The sequence below is a fragment of the Heterodontus francisci genome, chromosome 19 (assembly GCF_036365525.1).
Source record: "Heterodontus francisci isolate sHetFra1 chromosome 19, sHetFra1.hap1, whole genome shotgun sequence".
Taxonomy (NCBI): Eukaryota; Metazoa; Chordata; class Chondrichthyes; order Heterodontiformes; family Heterodontidae; genus Heterodontus; species Heterodontus francisci.
The window spans coordinates 85,455,155-85,476,977 of NC_090389.1; the positions used below are offsets into that span (position 1 = coordinate 85,455,155).

At 43.9% G+C, this 21,823-nt stretch overlaps 1 protein-coding gene across 1 annotated transcript in view; it reads right to left on the reverse strand.

Moving 5' to 3' along the window:
* Positions 1–21,823, reverse strand: part of chchd6a (coiled-coil-helix-coiled-coil-helix domain containing 6a) — a 388,249-nt gene that overhangs the window by 80,497 nt on the left and 285,929 nt on the right. Inside the window, exon 7 of the mRNA XM_068052356.1 lies at positions 11,490–11,625. Coding sequence (XP_067908457.1) covers positions 11,490–11,625 — 136 coding nt within the window. The remainder of the gene's footprint in view (positions 1–11,489; positions 11,626–21,823) is intronic.

Below are 21,823 nucleotides of genomic sequence, written 5' to 3' on the forward strand. Positions count from 1 at the left end.
ATAAAAAAACCTAATAACACTCAAACCTTCAGATCTCTTTTGGCAGGTGAAGCATACTAGTAGTTAACTCAGGCTGGTGAAGTTTTATTGTGCAACCACTGAGCCAGATCTAAAGCTTGGTGCTGGAGCCATTTGATAAGCAGTTTACTTATGGGTAGCAGCACAATGTAATGACACAAGACAAAAATTATACAGCAGATGGATAGATATAATTGGACATGATGAAAATATTGTACAGAGAATAGTCAAAAAAGCTTGAAGGACATTCTGCTACAATGCTTCAATGAATGTGGATCTTTTTGACCTAACATCATTGCCTTCCTTTATTGGGAATAAGCAAATCATCCACAAATCTTGATGTACTATTCCCTTTTTGTATTTTCTACAGTCATTGGTAATCAATAAGGGTGACACCTTTTGTACTGTTAAGTATTCATGGTCGGCATAGTAATATGCAGTTTATCTCTTGCTTGTAAAGTACTGTATTTTGTTGGCAATCAGTTTTCAATTGATCTCTGGCATACACTGAACACAATACAAAAATGAAAGCACAAATATATTTGTTAAGGGACTTGTTTTCTCCTTTCATCTTTTCAAAGCTGAATCAGCGAGTCCTTTTGTCATTTGCTGGCTTGAGGTTGTGCCAGATTCTTACCACATTGCTTACATTCTAAAATACCAAATTAGCAGGCGTGAAGCACCCTCCTTCATTAGGGTGGTTGCAGTCAGTGTCCGAACGTGTAGGATTTATGCAAGAATGTAGGACTTAGACAGATTTGTACATTCTCAGTCTATTGCTCCAGCAGAGAACCTAGGTGTTCAGCACTACAGCAGATTTATGTCATGAGTTTAAATTCAGAGGCTATTTAGAATTGTGCCCAAAATGGGTCAATAAGGTGTCAGCTGTGGCTCAATGGTAGTTAGAGGTTGTGAGTTCAAACCCCATTCCAGAGACTTGAGCACAAAATCCAGGCTGCATTGAGGGGGCTGAATTTACTGGAGCTGGTGGAGCTCCTGGAGCCAGGCCGAAAAGGTGGTGGAAACCCCCAGCTGGAGTCCTCCCAGTTCTATTTAACAGTGCTCGAGCAATTAACAGCTTGGCGCCGGGTTCCCGGTCCCTTTAAAGATGGGGATCCCACCTCCAAGAGCTGCCGGCCAAACAGGGGGCTGGCAGCTCAGCAGTCTTGGCAGCGCCACCAAAAACGGTGGCCACTGCCAGTACTATAGGAGGTCTGGGAACCAGGCCCACGCGGACCACAGCTAAGTGAGGCAGGATCATCGGTGCCAGTCTGGCAGGCCCCGGTGATGGGGGGAGGGAGGGTAGGTGTTAAGTGCAGGGGGAGGGCAGTTCAGGGAGGTGGGTTGTTTGCTGGTTGGGGCACTCTGTGGGCCACAAATTGCCCACGGAAGAGGACCCCCTCCAAAACTGCATGGAGGTCGCCTCATTTTACTGGGCGACCTCCCTGCTTGGTGGAGATGATCCCTACCGCTTGCTTAATGCCAGAGGCGGCAGGAAGAGGCTCTTAAGTGGCTGATAATAGGACTCTTAAGGGTCTCAATTGGCCCCTGGGCGGGAAGGCCAATGTCAACCTATCCCACCCGACTAAATTGTAGTGCGATGGGAAGGCGATGGGCTCTCTGCCACCCCCCACCCCCCCCCCCCACCGTCACAATTCTATGAGCCCATCCGCATCCTAGCCCATCTCTGGGGGGGCCCATTAAATCCAGACCTGGGCGTGCAGCACTATCAGAAGTGCCTTCTTTTGGCCTAGATGCTCAACTAAGGCCCTGTCTATCCTCTCAGATGGATGTAAAAGATCTTATGGCATTATTTTGAAGAGCAGGGGAGTTTCTTAGTATCCAAAAATCTATAGATCTCTGACTATTGCCCTTTGGGCTAGAGAATGTCGGGGGTGGGATAGGCCAACAATGACCTTCCTGCCCAGAGGCCAATTGAAGCCCTTAAGAGGCCTATTATTAGCCACTTAAGGGCCTCTTCCTGCCGCCTCTGGCATGAAGCCAGTGGCAGGGGTTGTCTCCACCAGACGGGGAGGTCACTCAGTAAAATGAGGCGGGCTTGATGGGAGGCCTCCCCCGTGGGCAATCTGTGGCCCACAGAGGGCCCCAACCAGCAAACAACCCAGCTCCCTGAACCATCCTCTCCCTGCACTTAAAGCCCACACTCCCTCCCTCCCTCCATCACTGGGGCCTGCTGGACTGGTTTTGAGTGATTTTTAATAAATGCTAACATATCATTTTCTTTACTAATTGCTTGTTGTACCGACATGTTAACTTTGTGATTTATGTGCAAGGACACCCAAATCCCTCTGCATACCAATATTTCCCAATCTCTCACCCTTTATAAAACATTTTGCTTTTCTATTTTTCCTACCAAGGTGGATAACTTGACATTTCCCCACATTATACTCCACGGTGCAATAGAAATGCAAGTTCTTTCTTTTAATTTATGAGGGCACGAGCTATGGAACTGATCTGTATGGACCAGCAAGATTATAGAAACTATCTGTGGTCTCTGCTGCATTAGCTTCTGTTAGATTCCTGGGCTAGGGTGGAGTAAAGATCAGCCAGGGTTCCGTTCTGCTCTGCAAGGACATGTGCGTGAAGGAAGAAAACTGGAGATGAAATGAAATAAAGATTTTTTTGGATCTTAAGTAAATGCGCGGAGAAGTCAATCACCGCTATCACAGGCAGCAGTCTCTCAACCAGCTGACTACAAATCATGGAGACAGCAGTCACCAATACTTAGATGTCAATTCTCCAGCAAAACAAGTGACAAGGAAGGATCAAAAAGACAGCATAAGAGACACAAGGCCTAGCAGCAATCAGCATAGGAAAAGAATACCACGCAAGATAATGAAAAGGTTTAAGATTAATACTCCATTGCCTATAGTGTTGCCCGTGGTCAATTGATGAATTTTATTTTTATACTCAAGATGGCAATAGAATTGACACAGACTTCAGGAAATTCCATAGAGACATCCAGTGGCCAGAGCCTGCAACTGCATTGTGACAGCTGACAGAAAAATTCAACTTAAAATGTTGAGATAGCAATTTACACTGTGAAATGTTGACACAAAAGTTATACCAAATAAAACTGACAACAGGAAGTAATATTTGTGGTAGGAAGTGTGTGCCCTATGCAAAATTTTAAATAACATAGATAGCACTGTGCAACATACCCAGCAATGGTGATTGGAAAAGATTACATTGCCCATGACCTCTTCTGTAGACTTGGTGTACTTTGACATTGAGGAGGCTGTGGGTGGGTGGGGGCAGGAAGACATGTAGGGGATTTTATTTATCCGGTCATTTTATATTAATGATTGGGTTTTCTACTGCAGCTGTGATGTACTCAATGAGAGGCCTGCTCCGAATTGATCAAGCTACTTGGACACACCATTTGCTACAGATTTGCTCCTTTTAAATTATTATTGATGTTTTTTGCCACATCAGTTTGCTTACCTCCTTTCCTGAAGGGGCTGACCTGTTGCAACATAGTTCTATGGGCACCGGCAGACCAATGGCTCAACTAGTCAATGCCGAGAGCCTGTCATAGATATCGCAGCTGAGCTCAGTCCCATCCTCATTCAACAACCATATATGTGCACTTTACAGATAGAAGAAACAAATTTTAGTAAATTGGAGTATTCATCCAATGTTACTGGTGTGTCCTTAAAAGTATCCTCCATCCAAACTGGTGATCAGTTTGGACCAGTACTGGTTGCTGAACTAGAGGCACTTGAGCTGAGAAGGCGTCGTATACAGCAGAACTCAGCTGGTGACATCCCGCCAAATATTGCTGTGTACTCCTCTGCCTTGTTAGTGAATGAAGCTGCTTCGGGATGCAAATAGGGCTCATCTGCAATCTACATCATCAAAAGGTACAAGTAAAGACCCAGAAAGTTGAGTGTACATATTAGAGGAAATACATAACGAAAGCAAAAGGTAGGGGATGTACTTTTAATTTTGTTTGAAATTGTACAAATGTGGAAGTACTGTGAATTGAAAGTACTCCCCTTGGACTTCTCTCTTTCCTTAATATATCAGCTGAGGCACTTTTATTAAGTGGGAGTTAAAACAAATGTATTAATTCTTCCCTCCTTTATAGGGGAGAGCCCACAGGCCACTTCATAAGTGTTATCTAGGGATAACAAACAAACTGGTCCAGTGCCAGACTATGTAATGGGCCTAAGGGTTGTACAGCTGCTAAACAAGATGTTGTCCTGTCCATCTAATAGGGAGTTCCTCCTGACTCTGTGTACATCGTATTCTAAATTAAAACTGCCTCAGTCTTCATCAGCTGACAGCACCAGTAAAGGTCAACAAAAGGCTGTTTTGAATGTGTGGGCATGAAAGAGCTTGAGTGTATAATCAGTGGAGGCTCAGGATCACCTGAACGAATTGGCACATTGAATTCTAAAGATTGAGCCAGGGAGGGAGGGAAAAAAATAACCAGTTTTTTCCATTGCTTGTCACTATCCAGTGACTTCAGCTGGCAAGTTCATGTGGGTGGATATTTTGACACCCACTCATGGTATTAGACCCAGCACTTCCCTGCCATGTGTGCATGTCATGATGACCATTTGGGGGACGCCCTGAAAGGCTGTTGATGTCTATGGAGCCACGGTTGTTCCAAGATTGTGAAGAAAATTAACAAAATTCACCCAAGGAGATTGCTTGCTGTGGCAATGGGCTCGAAACCAAAGGACATGACTTGAAGATTGATAAGTTGGAAGTGGGAAGTTAGGTTAAGCAGAACATTTTCATCCATGCAGAGTCGAGCTGTGGAATGGTTTGGATGGGAAGACGACTGGAAGATACTGTATTAAGGCACAATTAGATAAGCTTCTAGAAAAAGGGATTAATTTGGGAAGGTGGCAGGTAGGTGGGTTGCTATTGAAGAAAAAGGAACAGTGTTTTCGGTCTAATAACCATTCCAGTTTTTAAAAATACTTATGCTGATACTCATGGGTGCCATAGAACAGTCAAAACATGGTATGCGCTCATCGGCCACAAACTGAATTACTGATTTCAGCCTTCTTATGATATGTGATGCATGATGTAAAACAGTGTTCTCTCTCATTGTGCAACAGTCACACATAAACAGAGATAATGAAAGAGAAGTCGGAAGGCAAAACTTCAATTGGTAAACTCCAGAAGAAGTTAAACAGTAAACCGGGTGAATTATCAAACCATGTTTGCTGGAACATTCAAGGCGCTATAAAGCACTCATGAATGTGTTATGGCCTTGTAGCACACATTAAAGAATAATTTATCACCTGTGTTTTACAATCCTAGGCATCTGCTGCTCAATTGGCACAGTGCAACAAGTCTTGTTTCTTCTCATCTCACCTGAAGCTTCATTAAAGTCCATAATGCAACTGTACTCATAATATAGCTCAGTGGACCACTTGTTGTCTACCATTATTGTCTAGCTGTTAGCTGTGGCTCTGAAACAGAGAACTGTGAGTTCAAGCTCCAGAGACTTGAGTCCACAATCTAGGCTGACACTTCAGTGCAGTACTGAGGGAGTGTAGGACTGAGGGAATGCTGCAATGCCAGAGGTGCCATTTTTCAAATGAGACATTAAATCGAGGCTCCTTCTGCCCTCTCAAGTGCATGTTAAAGGTCCCATGATGCTATTTTGAAGAACAGCAGAGCAGTTCTCAGTGTCAAGACGAATATTTACCCCTTAACCAACATCACTAAAGCAGGTTATCTGATAACTAAGGCATTGCTCTTTGTGTACGGGACTCTTTCCCACAACACCGCCCCCCCACCCCCCATGGTGCCCATCTAAACCTGTGTTCCTTTCTCTGGAGATTTCTTTTGATTGGTTAACTACTCAGACACACACAGTGCATGGTTGGGAACTGGATTTCCAGTCTAGCTCTTAGTACAAGGTCAAGAAACCCCAATTCAGCAGTGATCTAGGGAATGGGCGAATCCTAATAAGAAAGGCAGAAATTGGCAAGTCAAACCTTTGGTAATCAAGTTAGCTGGGAAGGCGGTGGGGGTGGTGGGAAGGGGCAAGCCAAGAGACCCTCGCGTACTAGTTTGACAGGAGATGGATTAATTTACCCTCTTGGGTGACTGCAGAGGAATAATGATACGTGGTCGAGGAGGGAGAATAGAACACATTGCAGGCAGCCATGAATGTGCAAAGTTTAGAAAGTACATTCCAGTAATAGACTAAAAATAAGAATGGTGTGCTAAAAAGTAAATCTCCAAAATCTGAATGCTTTCAAGGGGTTTATATCTAAATAAAGCTTTAATATATCTCAGAAATTCTTACTGCTTCACAGAAGAGCTGCTGATGTGAAGTCAAGGGAATCAGACAGCAAATGAAAGCAAATCCCCACAGATCTTAATTAGAAACATACGCAGAAACTGCTGACTGATGTCAGTAATGAACTCACAGGTTTGCACTTAACTAGTCTTTATCACTCTGCCTGTTATTAGCTTTTAGAATTGGCTCATCCCAATAATGTAATAAAATTTCAAAATTTGCCGATGGTACCAAACTTGGAGGAGTGGCAAACAATGAAGATGACACAAACAGTCTGCAACAGGACATAGATAGGCTAGCAGAATGGGCAGACAAGTGGCAGATCGAATTTAATATACACAAGTGTGTGGTGATGCATTTTGGCAAGAGGAATAGGGAGAGGCAATTTAGACTAAATGGCAACAGTTCTAAAGAGTGTGCAGGAACAGAGGGACCTGGGGGTGCATGTGCATCGATCTTTGAAGGTGGCAGAACATATTGAGAGAGTGGTTAGCAAAGCATATGGGATCTTGGTCTTCATAAATACAGGCACAGAGTACAGAAACAGGGAGGTTATGCTGAACTTCTATAAAGCTCTGGTTAGGCTCCAACTGGAGTATTGCGCCCAGTTCTGGTGATCATACTTTAAGAAGGATGTGGGGATCCTTGACAGAATGCAGAGATTTACCAGAATGGTTCCAGGGATGGGGGACTTTAGTTAAAAGGTTAGGTTGGCAAAGATGGGGTTGTTCTCCCTGAAGCAAAGGAGATTGAGGGGATTTTGACAGAGGTTTACAAGATTATGACAGGCTTAGATAAATCAGACAAGGAAAACTGTTCCCATTAACTGATGGGACAAGGACTAGGGGACAGATATTGAAGGCAAGAGATGTCGGGCGAATGTGAGGAAGAACTGTTTTACACAGCGAGTGGTAATGACCTGGAATTCACTGCCCATAAGGGTGGTGGAAGCGGAGACAATCAATGATTTCAAAAGGAAACTGGATAGGCACATGAAAGAAATTAACTTGCAGGGCTACGGGGATCGAGCGGGGAAGTGGGACTAACTGGATTGCTCCACGGAGAGCCAGCATGGACTCGATGGGTGGAATGGTCTCCTCTGCTGTAAATAAAAAAAAATGCAGAAGCTTGCAAATTATACTATAACCCAAAATACAATCCCAGATAGTCACAAATCTATACCCTAAAATCCTTGAGTTGGTAAAACTATAATGCTCCCCAGTACACTGAAATTAATGGGGAACAACACTGTAACAATAACATCTGTTGCGCTTACTTACTCCAGATGCACCGCTGGAATCTCTAATTAAAAACTACGGCCCATAAAAGCGGCACAGCAACGGTGATCACTGTTGACCTCAAAGAAAGCTGTGCTGAGAGATGTCTGTGGCGAGAACATGACCTCTCTCAACCGTGCAATTGATTGTAGCGTTGTTTAATGGGGATTCCCAGTGTCCAGCTGCAGTGATATCATCAAGCACTCAAAGCAGCCATTCACATGAAAGAATTTTCACAGCCAGCAAACCAGGAAATGAAAAGCACTAATAATCAAACCACTTTTTAAACATTTTTACAGAGAGCAAAATAAAAAAATGGGACATACACATAGGTTAAGGTAGAAGTGAAATATCACAAATTGTTAAAAAATATAACTAGCTCTGCCTGTTAATCTACGCTTCTGCTAAATTCTGAAGTTCCGTTCAAATTCAAAGGCGTAATGACAGTGAACGCTGGCAGTTCAGTGTCAAAAGTCCCACAAATTCCAGGCCCATTTAACTTTGAGAAGGATGGCAAGGCCTTAGGCAGGATGTGAAGAGATTCAGTGAAATGATACCAGAGATGAATAACTTCGGTTATATGGAGAAACTGAAGCAGCTGGGATTGTTCTCCTTGGAACAGAGAAGGTTAAGGGGAGATTTGATGGAGGTGTTCAAAATTATGAATAGTTTTGATAGAATAAATAAATAAGAAACTAGAGTCTCCATTCCTAGTAAAATCTGGCAAACCTTCTCTGCACTCTCTCCAAGGCCTTGACATCCTTCCTAAAGCATGATGCCCAGAATTGGACACAGCACTCCTGCTGAGGCCTCTATGGTCCTGATAACAAGGGGGCTGAGGGGAGGGAGGTTTAGAGGCTGCGAAATCTGAAAATACAGGTTTCTCAGAGGTCCTGCCGAATTTAACAGCAGGATCTCTTTTAAATTTTTCAAACCATTTTCCGGGCAATAACCAATCAGACTGACAGGGAGTTAGTCCTGCGGCACCAGGCCGTAGCCAGGGGCCGGCCATGGGGTGGGGGAAGGAATGAGGAGTTGAACATGATGGGGAAGCGGTGTTGAATCAGTGCCTATAGAAAAAGGTGGGCGGGGAGAAATGGAGAGGAGTAATGATCAGAGACTCAGTATATTATGATGCACAGATGGAACTCCAGTCTTGTAATACCCTGTTATTTCTGTTGGCAAATCGCTTTTCTTGATTTTAAACCAATAAGGTGTCTGCCTTGGCTTTGTTTTTTGATTTGTTCATGGGATGTGAGTGCCGCTGGCAAGGCCACTATTAATTTCTTTTCATTCGTTTGTGAGATGTGGGAGTCAATGACTAGGCCAGCATTTATTGCCCATCCCTAATTTCCCTTGAGAAAGTGGTGATGAGCTGCCTTCTTGAACCCCTGCAGTCCATGAGGTTTAGGTACATCAACTGTGCTGTTCGGAAGAGTCCCAGGATTTTGACCCAGCGACATTGAAGGAATGGCGATATAGTTCCAGGTCAGGATGATGTGTGGCTTGGAGGGGAACTTTCAGGTGGTGGTATTCCCATGCGCCTGCTGCCCTTGTCCTTCTAGATAGTAGACGTCACAGGTTTGGAAGGTGCTATCAAAGGAACCTTGGTAAGTTGCTGCAGTGCAGCTTGTAGATGGTACACACGGCTGCCACTGTGCGTCGGTGGTGGAGGGAGTGAATGTTGAAGATAGTGGTTGGGGTGCCAATCAAGCAGACTGCTTTGTCCCAGATGGTGTTGAACCTCTTGAGTGTTGTTGGAGCTGCACCCATCCAGGCAAGTGGAGAGTATTCCATCACACTCCTGACTGTGCCTTTTAGATGGTGGACAGGCATTGGGGAGACAGGAGGTGAGTTACTCACCGCAGGATTCCCAGCCTCTGACCTGCTCTTGCAGCCACAGCATTTATATGGCTACTCCAGTTCAGTTTCTGGTTAATGGTGACCCCCCCCAGGATGTTGATAGTGGGGGATTCAAAGATGGTAATGCCATTGAACGTCAAGGGGAGATGGTTAGATTTTCTCTTGTTTGAGATGGTCATTGCCTGGCACTTGGGTGGCGCGAATGTTACTTGCCACTTATCAGCCCAAGATTGGATATTGTCCAGGTCTTGCTGCTTATGGATACAGGCTGCTTCAGTATCTGAGTCGTCGCAAATGGTGAACATTATGCAATCATCAGCAAACATCCCCACTTCTCACCTTATGATGGAGGGAAGGTCATTGATGAAGCAGCAGAAGATGGTTGGGCCTAGGACACTACCCTGAGGAACTCCTGCAGTGATGTCTTGGGACTGAGATGACCACAACCACAGCCAGCTTCCTTTGTGCTAGGTATAACTCCAACAAATGGAGAGTTTTCCCCCGATTCCCATTGACTCCAATTTTGCTAGGGCTCCTTGATGCCATACTCGGTCAAATGCTGCCTTGATGGCAAAGGCAGTCATTCTCACCTCAGCTCTTTTGTCCATGTTTGGACCAAGGCCGTAATGAGGTCAGGAGCTGAGTGACCCTGGAGGAACCCAAACTGAGCGTCAGTGAGCAGGTTATTGCTGGGCAAGTGTCGCTTGATAGCACTGTCAACGAGCCCTTCCATCACTTTGCTGATGATCGAGAGTAGAGCGATAGGCAGTAACTGGCCGGGTTGGATTTGTCCTGCTTTTTGTGCACAGGACATACTTGGGCAATTTTCCATATTGCCGGGTAGGTGCCAGTGTTGTAGCAGTACTGAGCACAAGTCTTCAGTACTATTGCCTTTGCAGTATCCAGTACCTTCAGCCATTTCTTGATATCACGTGGATTGGCTGAAGAATGGCATCTGCGATGTTGGGGACCTCAGGTGGCCATTTCAGAGGGCATTTAAGAGTCAACCACATGTAGGCCAGACCAGGTAAGGACGGCAGATTTCCTTCCCTAAAGGACATTAGTGAATCAGATGGGTTTTTTTTTTACAACAATTGACAATGGTTTCATGATCACCACTAGACGAGCCTTTTTTAAATTAAGATTTATTAACTGAATTCAAATTCCACCATCTGCCGTGGTGGGATTTGAACCCATGTCCCCAGAGCATTAGCTGCATAATCCAGGCTGGTGTGTCAGTTCCTGCAACCAACATCACGAAACAGACTATCTGGTCATTTATCTCATTGCTATTTCTGGGAGCTTGCTGTGCGCAAATTGGCTGCCGCATTTCCTACGTCAGTGACGACTCTTTCAAAGTGCTCCACACTGGCTGCAAAGTGCTTCGGGACATTCTGAGGCTGTGAAAGATGCTATATAAATGCACGTTCTTCCTTTCGTAACTTTCATGACTTGTGAAACTCAGTACTTGCGTCATGGTAAAATGTATGAGCATCACCAGTCAAAGGAGTATGTTCACAATGATGTGCCTAACATTCTTAAACCCATGTGAACAATAGGTTTTGATTGAAATAAATTAACTTTCATTAAAAAAAAATCACTCATATTTCAGGAGGGTGACCTCCATGCGGTGCACTCCCCTTTTTAGATTTAGTGTCAGGTGCTGTGCTTCACTGGTACAATGGGGGACTCAGAACCTAAACACTATAAACATCTGGGACTGGGAGACCCCTTCTGACCCCACCCGTGCCCCCGATTTACTTTATAGCAATAAGAGGCTAATCTGACAATAGTTTGACTGACCCACATTATCAGGGATCTACAATATCATTGAACACCTGAAGATTTGACCGTTCAGCTAAATTGCTCTGGCAGAGAGACAGCATGGGCTCAATGGGCTGAATGGCCTCCTTCTGCGCTGTAACAAGTCTATGATTCTATGATTTATACTTAGCAGAGGATGTGAACTCCTCTCACAGTTGAATTCCTCTACTGTGAAAGTGCCCATAAATGTCAAGAGGGTAACATTTAAACCATACCTTTTGCGCCTCCCTGATGCAGTGACGGTATTCCTTGGCGAAGGCAGAGCACTTTAAAGTCAGCTGCGGATTTTCTTGGTAACAATTAAGGATCTGGGACTGCAGATTTACACAGAGTGGTTCATAGTTTCTCACCCTGCCATGCAAGGAGATAAAAAAAAAATGGTTAGTCTCTGCAAATTTTAGAAATGAAAAAATTTTCAATACATATTAGAAACTGCTTTGAAGAGATTTGTTCCGGTAAGGGATGATTTTTTAATCCACAGCCGGTGCAGGGCTCCAACCTGCTGTGCTATGTAGTAATAAGATGTAGGCTTGCATTCCTGATTCATAAGACAGCAAGCTCTCAGTCCATTAGGATTATGCATTCCTCCCACAGAACAGGAGAAAAGAATCAAGATGGACAAGTCACCTAGTGCCAGCTCCTGGCAGCCTGTTATGGGATACCATTGGCAGAGACTGGGCAGCTGGTTGTCCACCCACCTTTCTTCAGGTGTACAGTGAGTGGCACTGGGCCCTTTTAAATAGTGGAACGGGAGAAAACCTAAAGTAACCTTAGGAAAAAAACAGCTCCCGTCATGGTTCAGTTGGTCAAGTCAACATTCAACTGACCCATTCAAAAAAAGAACTCGCATTTATATAGCACATTTCACGACCTCAGGACGTCCTAAAGCGCTTTACAACCAATGCAGTACTTCTGAAGTGTAGATACTGTTGTAAGAATGTGGGAGCCAAAATGTACACAGCAAGCTCCCACAAACAGCGATGAGATAAGTGACCAGATTGTCTGTTCTAGGTTTTAACTGAGGGATAAATATTGGCCAGGACACTGGGAGAATTACACTGCTCTCCTTCAAAATCCCAAAGGACCATAGGCATCTCTCTCTATTAAAGAGAGACAGTTGGTAATGTAGAGCTTGAGGAGCATCTGCTCAAGAGTGGGGCAAGGCGAGGAGGCAGGTCTTCACGAACTACTACAGCCAGTACGGGAATTGAATTCGCGCTGTTGGCATCTAGCCGTATCACACTCTAGCCATCTAAGCTAACCGAGCCCCTTCGAAATAGAGCCATGGGATCATTTACACAACACCTTAGGGGGCAGATGGGGGCCTCAGTTTAACACCTCAGTTAGAAGATAGCAACATTCCTTCTGCATTGAAGCATCAGCCAGGTTATGCGCTTCTCTGGGGTGGAGCCTGAACTCTCAATCTTCTGTTTCAGAGGCAAGAGTGCTACCCACCACACCACAGATGATACCAGGCCAGGCCAGAAAGGTTTTAGCTTTAACTCTGGATCTGTTCTCAGGTGGTGCAGCAGTTTGGCTGTTACAATTGGTTTCAGTGAAATCAGGTTGATGAGGTGATTTTTTTTTTAAAACATTTAAATTACAAGGGGTTCTGCTAAGGCAAATTGGGAAAAAATAATCTCCCTCTCATGAGTCAGTAACTGGAGGGTATAAATTTAAGATAACCACCAAAAGTACAAAGCAAGAGATTAGAAGGATTTATTTTATGAAGTAGGCTGTTAGGACATGGAATATCCTACTAGAAACTGTGCTGAAAGCAGTATAATATAATAGCTTATAAAAGTGAAGTGGATAAATATTTCAAAAAGATAAATTCTGGAGTACGGGGAAATAGTAAAGAAATGGGACGAAGTAAATAGCTCTTTCAGAGAGTTGGCACAAAACAATTAACTAAACAGCCTCCCTCTTTGTTGTAGAATTCTACAATTCCAGCGTTCCCATTCCTGACCACAGAGAAATGTCTTCTTGCTGCATATTTTGTGAGAATAGGACTAATTTCAGTCTCCATGGTCAAGCAGCCTGCTCAGACATAATGTCCAGGCTTAGAGGTAACATGGCTTGCACCTGCAGAACTGCAAACTGACACGAGTCACTGCCTTCAAAAAGAGACAATTGGAGGGCAGCCGAGGCAAAGGAGGAAACAATCGCTCCAGAATTGTCAACAGTCATTCACCTTGACTGAGATTAACTCAATTTGATTCACAGTAGTAACCCATTTTGAATAAAGATAGCTCCTTTTATTCACATGGGTGTTCAATCTGAGCAAACATCAACATCATTTGCCTTGACAAGGATGAAAGTTCATCTCTCCATCCTCTTCACTTGCACAACAAAAATCTACAAACACTGGTGACTAACAACCTGCCTGCTGAGCCCCTGTTAGAGTTTCAGAATGAAGTGTGCCCTACACCTGATGACCTCAAATAATGTTACAGGGATCAATGGACATCAGTTATAAACAGTGTCATGCAAGCCCCCACCTGCCAAGAATAAGGCATATTAATTTTGGCATATGAACATTGATTTTAAACTTGCTGGTAAGAAGAAAAGGCCTGTTATAAGGGCTGCCAGACACTTAGCTGAAAAATATTTGCATACTGACAGTGCTTATGGAGACAAAAGGACCATTCCCTGACACATTCAACCCACAATGGATTTTGATTATCAGTCATTGAAGGTGTAAGGAAGATCATTCCAAAGACTGCTAAGGTGATACAATCCACAAAAGCCAGGACTGGCTAAAGCAGCTGGCCATGTGACTAACTGGCTGGTCCAGGGTTTTTTGAACTAGCCACAGAGTTTTTGAACTCAGGGAAAGATGTTTGCTCCTGGAGTAAGACAACCTCTCCTGTCTGCTCCCATCCCTTTCTCACAAGCCTCTGGACCCACTGAGGACACATGAACTTCAAGAGAGAAAAATCTCCAACATCGAACAAGGGTGTAAGATGAATATTGGGCCCCAATGAAAAGCAAGACCTACCTACAATCAAGGACTTTACAGCGAGCTCGAGGAACAGTAACCAAAATCACCTTCAGATATCGCCTCAAACTTTTCCACTTTATTTTTTCTGTTCTTTTCTGTCTCTATCTGTATGTGCATATCGCGTATGCATGCTCGCGTGGGCACGTCGCGTATTCGTAAACTTTAACCAAATTAGCGTTTAAATTTAATAAAGTTCAACCTTTTTTCTTTAAATCTAAGAAAACCTGTTTGGCTAGTTTCTTTGCCTTATAATTGGAAGTTAATGAACAAGAATACACTAAGGGGGAGCTAAAAAAAAAATGGTATGTTTAAAATTAAACCCTGTTACAGTAAGACCAGGTGAAGGCTAAGAGGGAACCCTAGACCCCTTTCTCACCTGGTCGTAACAACAGATACAAATATGCTCAAGATTGTCACAACTCATTTGTGACCTATATCATATTTTGGTTGAGCAGTTGTGGCACATTTTGTTCTAAATTCTCTTTATCAAGTTATTTTCTCGTCTCCTTCAGTTTCACGGCAAATGCATTTTTTCCTGGTGCCAGGGCAGCTATGCAACCTACCATCAGGATTGCTGCCACAGTACATAGTTAGAGGGCCTCATGAGATTTCCAGGAGTGTCTTCTCTATTCATTATTTCCCTCACACACCTTCCCCTCCAGCTGATTGCTATGGAGAACTTGCCATGTGAGGAACTGATGCTGAAACAGCAAGATGAAGCAAATGCTTTGTGCCTGTAACGCTACCTCACTGAACCTCATACTCTTCTGACTTCGAGGCAAGTGTGCTACCCAATGAGCCACAGATACAAGGCCAGTCTCAGGAAGATTTCAGTTTGGATTCTGGGTTTGCTCTAAGGTGGTGCAGTAGGTTAGCACAGTGAGTGGGGCCCCAAGTACTAATCCACTCCAGCCCAATGCTGCAGAAGTCTCCTTTGTCTGCTGGTTTTAAGTGTCCTCCATGAAATGAGTTTGAACTCTCAGCACAAAATCACTCCCAATTCAGCAACCTTACTAAGGTGGCTGGCATAAGAAAAAGCAAAGTGGCACGCTACAGCAAGAGGGGGCTGTTTTGAATACAGCTTGCTGCAGCTGCTCAGTGTACAAAGTACAGGGAGGTTTTACTCTGCAACAAACTGTACTAATGCTGACAATGGATACCTGAAACAGGACAGTGTTCCATCTTGACAAGCAGTTAATTCACTGCACAAAAAGCTTAATAAAGCCAAAGAAAATTTGTATAATTTTAGAGGAGAATGATTCTAAGGACAACTGAAATATGTGTTTAGAATATCTTAGAAAATTTCTTGGCATTCGTCTACAAATGTGACATCGTTTTTTTGCTCATTAGTTCCATTTTTCACTCTTTATTAATTGGCAATTTATGACTCTCCTACTTTTTCTACAATTCCCCAATTACAGTGAGTGAATACCAGAGGTCAGAGATTTAAAATCACTGGCTAAAGATCTAGAGGGGATATGAGAATGTTTTTCACTCAGACGGTTGCTGGGATCTGGAATGCACCACCTGAAAATGTGGTGGGAGCTGATTTCATAAATAATTTTAAAAGTAAATTGGACAGGTAGTTAAGGCTGTGGAACTTAGAGCTACAGACAAAAAGTGGGGATGTGGGACTAAGCATAGGTGTGATGGGCTGAATGGCCTCCTTCGGTGCTTTAAGTTTCTATGCTATCACTGCTGTAACAGTGACTAGAGCTGTACACGGTACCCCAAGTGAAGTCTAACCAGTGCAATGAATAAGCTCTGGACCTTTACTGTTTTAATTTTACCTAGATCCCAATAGTTGCTGTTAGCATTTTTAATTGCCAGCCACATCCTGAGATTAATAGTTGAATGTGATGAGTCCACTATTATTTAAAGGTCCCTTTCTCGATGTTAGCTAATTTTATTTTGTACTTACGTTGCACATTATTTTATCCAGTCTGCAATACCCTTCATGTGCCATCTGTCTGTATTTGCATAAATGATTGAAATTGGAGGACCATTTTCTCAGAACATTGCGAGTACAAGCCCAACTCCAAGAGTTTAAAGCATCACCTCGACTGACACTACTAAGCAGTATTGAGGAAGTGCTGTATAGTTTGAGATGGCACCTTCTGGATGAGACATTAAGCCTGCCAGTTCAAATGGATGACTTGGCACCATTTAAAAGGCCAAGCATGGACTTCTATGGAATGTCACTCAACACCTCCCTTCATCTAGCAGTACGCTTCTCACTAGTACTTGGTTTATGCCGATTTAGTCCCCCAATCTACTCTCTGGATTCCTGTGGTTTTCAACTAAATTGAAAGTCTTTCATGCAGAACTTTGTCAATAACCTTTTTTAAATCTAAAATAAAATATCTCACTGGAAATTTAAACATCCATAAAGTCACGATAATCAAGAATGCTCAATTAAAAGCAAAATAATGCAGGTGCTGGAAAACTGAAATAAAAACAGAAAATGTTGGAAATACTTAGCAGGTCTGGCAGCATCTGTGGACAGAGAAGCAGAGTTAATGTTTCAGGTCTGTGACCTTTTATCTGAACAGGCAAAGGCGGAGAGATGATTTGATAGAGGTATTCAAAATCATGAGGGGTCTGGACAGAGTAGATAGATAGAAACTGTTCCCACTCATGAAAGAAACGAGAACAAGAGGGCACAGATTTTAAGTATTTGATAAGAGAAGCAAAAGTGACACGAGGAAAAACTTTTTCACACAGGGAGTTAAGGTCTGGAATGCGCTGCCTCAGAGTGTGGTGGAGGCAGGTTCAACTGAAGCATTCAAAAAGGAATTAGACCGTTCTATGAAAAGGAAGAATGTAGTATGGGAAGAAGGCAGGGGAATGGAACTGAGGAATTGCTCTTTCGGACAGCCAGCGCAGACACTATGTGCCGAATGGCCTCCTTCTGCACTGTAACGATTCTGAGGTTAGAAATGGAATAGGTTTTAAGCAAGTGAAGTGGGGTTGGGGGGGGGGGGGGGGGGGAGGAAGAGAACAAAAGGGAAGGTGTGTGATAGGACAGAGGGCAGGAGAGATTAAATGACAAAGATGTCATGGATAAAGGCAAAGGGAGTGCCAATGGTGTGGTGAAAGACAAAACATTAGTCCAGTGAGAGTGTTAATGACAGAATAATACAGTTCTGTCCAAAAGCAGGAACATGAAAAATCAAGTTTAAGGCAGGCACACGATTTAAAAAAAAAAAATAATAATAAAAAAGGCTAGTCATGCTCTGAAATTACTGAACTCAATGTTGAGTCCGGGAGGCTGTAGCGTGCCTAATCAGTAAATGAGATGCTGTTCCTTGGGCTTGCGTTGATATTCACGAGAATACTACAGCAGACCAAGGACAGAATTGTGGTTGTGAGAGCAGGCTGCTGAATTGAAATGGCAAGCAACCGGAAACTCGGGGTCATGCTTGCGGGCTGAGTGGAGGTGTTCCACAAACGATCACCTAATCTGTGTTTGGTCTCCCCAGTGTATAGGAGACCACATTGTGAGCAGCGAATACAGTTTACTAAATTGAAAGAAGTACAAGTAAATCGCTGCTTCACCTGGAAGGAGTGTTTGAGGCCTTGTTACATCTCCTGTGATTGCATGGGAAGGGGACGAGGTGTCGGGGGTAATGGTGGAGTGGACCAGGGTATCGCGGAGGGAACAATCCCTTTGGAATGCTGACAGGGGAGGGGAAGGTGTGCTTGGTGGTGGCATCACGCTGGAGGTGGCAGAAATGGCGGAGGATGATCCTTTGGATGTGGAGGCTGGTGGGGTGGAAAGTGAGGTCAAGGGGAACCCTGTCGTGGTTCTGGGAGGGAGGGAAAGGGGTGAGGGCAGAAGTGCGGGAAATGAGTCAGACATGGTTGAGGGCCCTTTCAACCACAGTGGGGGGTGGGGGGAAATCCTCGGTTCAAGAAAAAGGGAGACATATCAGAAGCGATGTTGTGGAAGGTTGCATCATCAGAACAGATGTGTCGGAGATGGAGAAACTGGGAGAATGGAATGGAGTTCTTACAGGAAGCAGGGCGTGAGGAAGTGTATTCAAGGTAGCCATAGGAGTCGGTAGGCTTATAATGGATACTAGTAGACAGCCTATCCCCAGAGATGGAGACAGAGAAGTTGAGGAAGGGAAGGGAAGTGTCGGAGATAGACCATGTAAAGGTGAAAGAAGGGTGGAAATTGGAAGCAAAGTTGATGAAGTTTTCCAGTTCGGGGTGAGAGATGGAAAGAGCACTGATACTGTCATCAATGGACCAGAAAAAAAGTTGGGGGAAGGGGTCTGTGTAGAACTGGAACAAGGAGTGTTCGACATACGCCACAAAAAACAGGCATAACTAGGACCCATGCAGGTACCCAGATCAACACGTTTTATTTGAAGAATGTGAATGGAGTTGAAGGAGAAGTTTTTCAATGTGAGAACAAGTTCAGCCAGGAAGAGGAGGATGTTAGTGGATAGGGACTGATTGGGCCTCTGTTCAAGGAAGAAATGGAGAGCCCTCAGACTGTACTGGTGGGGGATGGAGGTATACAGAGATTGGACGTCCACTGTGGAGAGGAGGCAGTTAGGGCCAGGAAACTGGAATTTATCGAAATGATGCAGGGCGTGAGAAGGGTCACAAATGCAGGTGGGAAAAGACTGGACCAGGGGAGAAAAGATAGAGTCAGTTAGGAAGAAATAAGTTCAGTGGGGCAGTAACAGGCTGAAAAGCACCTCATTTTCCAATTAGGCACTCTACAGCCTTCCAGACTCAACACTGAGTTCAATAATTTCAGAGCATAACTGGCCTTTTTTATTATTATTTTATTTTTTAACCATATGCCTGCCTTAAACTTGGTTTTTCATGTTTGTGCTTTTGGACAGAGCTGTCTATTATTCTGTCATTAACACTCTCTCTGGGACAAATGCTTTATCTTTCACACCACCATTAACACTCCCTCTGCCTTTGTCCCCGAACATCTTTGTCATTTAATCTCTCCTGCCCTCTGTCCTATCACACACTTTCCCTTTTGTTTTCTTCCACCCCCCTCACCCCCACTTCATTTGCTTAAAATCTATTACATTTCTAAACTTTGCCAGTTCTGTTGACAGGGCACAGACCTGAAATGTCAACTCTGCTTAGAAACATATAAAATAGGAGCAGGAGTAGGCCATTCGGCCCTTCAAGCCTGCTCTGCCATTATGATCATGGCTGATCATTCAACTCAGTCACCTGTTCCCACTTTCTCCCCATACCCTTTGATCCCTTTAGACCCAAGAGCTATATCTAACTCCTTCTTGAAAACATACAACGTTTTGGCCTCAACTGCTTTCTGTGGTAGCGAATTCCACAGACTCACCACTCGCTGGGTGAAGAAATTTCACCTCATCTCAGTCCTGAAAGGTTTACCCCGTATCCTTAGACTATGACCCCCGGTTCTGGACTCCCCCACCATCGGGAACATCCTTCCTTCATCTACCCTGTCAAGTCCTGTTAGAATTTTATAGGTTTCTATGAGATCCCCCCTCACTCTTCTAAACTCCAGCGAATATATTCCTAACTGACTCAATCGCTCTTCATACACCAGTCCCGCCATCCCAGGAATCAGTCTGGTAAACCTTCGCTGCACTCCCTCGATAGCAAGAACATCCTTCCTCAGATAAGGAGACCAAAACTGCATACAATATTCCAGGTGTGGCCTCACCAAGGCCCTGTATAATTGCAGCAAGACATCCCTGCTCCTTTACTCGAATCCTCTCGCCATGAAGGCCAACATACCATTTGCCTTTTTTACCGCCTGTTGCACCTGCATGCTTACCTTCAGCGACTGGTGTATGAGAACACCCAGGTCTCACTGCATAATCCCCTCTCTCAGTTTATAGCCATTTAGATAATAATCTTCCTTCCTGTTTTTGCTACCAAAGTGGATAACCTCACATTTATCCACATTATACTGCATCTGCCAGGCATTTGCCCACTCACTCAACTTGTCCAAATCACCCTGAAGCCTCTCTGCATCCTCCTCACAACTCATCCTCCCACCCAGTTTTGTGTCATCTGCAAATTTGGAGATATTACATTTAATTCCCTCATCTAAATCATTAATATATATTGTGAATAGCTGGGGTCCTAGCACCGATCCCTGTGGTACCCCACTAGTCACTGCTTGCCATTTGGAAAAAGACCCACTTATCCCTACTCTTTGTTTCCTGCCTGCCAACCAATTTTCTATCCTTCGCAATACGCTATCCCCAATCCCACGTGCTTTAATTTTACATGCTAATCTCTTATGTGGGACTTTGTCGAAAGCCTTCTGAAAGTCCAAATAAACCATATCCACTGGCTCCCCCTCATCAACTCTACTAGTTACATCCTCGAAGAATTCTAGTAGATTTGTCAAGCATGATTTCCCTTTCGTAAATCCATGCTGACTCTGTCCGATTCTACCACTGTTCTCTAAGTGCTCTGCTATAAAATCTTTGATAATGGGCTCTAGAATTTTCCCCACTACCGACGTCAGGCTAACTGGTCTATAATTCCCTGCTTTCTCTCTACCTCCCTTTTTAACTAGTGGGGTTACGTTAGCTACCCTCCAATCTGTAGGAACTGTTCCAGAGTCTATAGAATCTTGGAAGATGACCACCAATGCATCCACTATTTCTAGGGCCACTTCCTTAAGTACTCCGGGATGCATACCATCAGGCCCTGGGGATTTATCGGCCTTCAATCCCATCAATTTCCCCAACACCATTTCTATACTGATACTGATTTCCTTCAGTTCCTCTCTCTCACTAAGCCCTGTGTTCCCCAACATTTCTGGCATGATATTTATGTCCTCCTTTGTGAAGACAGAACCAAAGTATGCATTTAGTTGGTCAGCCATTTCTTTGTTCCCCATAATAAATTCCCCTGTTTCTGACTGTAAGGGACCTACATTTGTCTTCACCAATCTTTTTCTCTTCACATACCTATAGAAACTTTTACAGTCGGTATTTATGTTCCCCGCAAGCTTGCTCATGTACTCTATTTTCTCCTTCTTAATCAATCCCTTGGTCCTCCTTTGCTGAATTCTAAACTGCTCCCAATCCTCAGGTCTGTTGTTTTTCCTGGCAGATTTATATGCCTCTTCCTTGGATCTAATGCTATCTCTAATTTCCCTGGTCAGCCATGGTTTGGCTACCTTTCCCGTTTTACTTTTGCGCTAGACAGAGATAAATATTTGTTGCAGTGCATCTATGCGCACTGTAAATGTTTGCCATTGCCTATCCACCGTCATCCCTTTAAGTAATGCTTCCCAATTGTTCATAGCCAACTCGCACCTCATACCTTCGTAGAGAGAGTTCTCTCTCCACAGATGTTGCCAGACCTACTGAGTATTTCCAGCATTTTCTGCTTTCATCAAGAATTCTCATTGGACATGACCTTCCTCTTCTAAAACCATGCTGACTATTTATTTACAATATGCTGCTGTAAAAATGTCCGGGCCTCCATAAATCTGATATGCAATTTGAGAAACCTGCACCCAAAACCCATTTCCATCTGCACTCCATCCTTGGGCTTACCCTT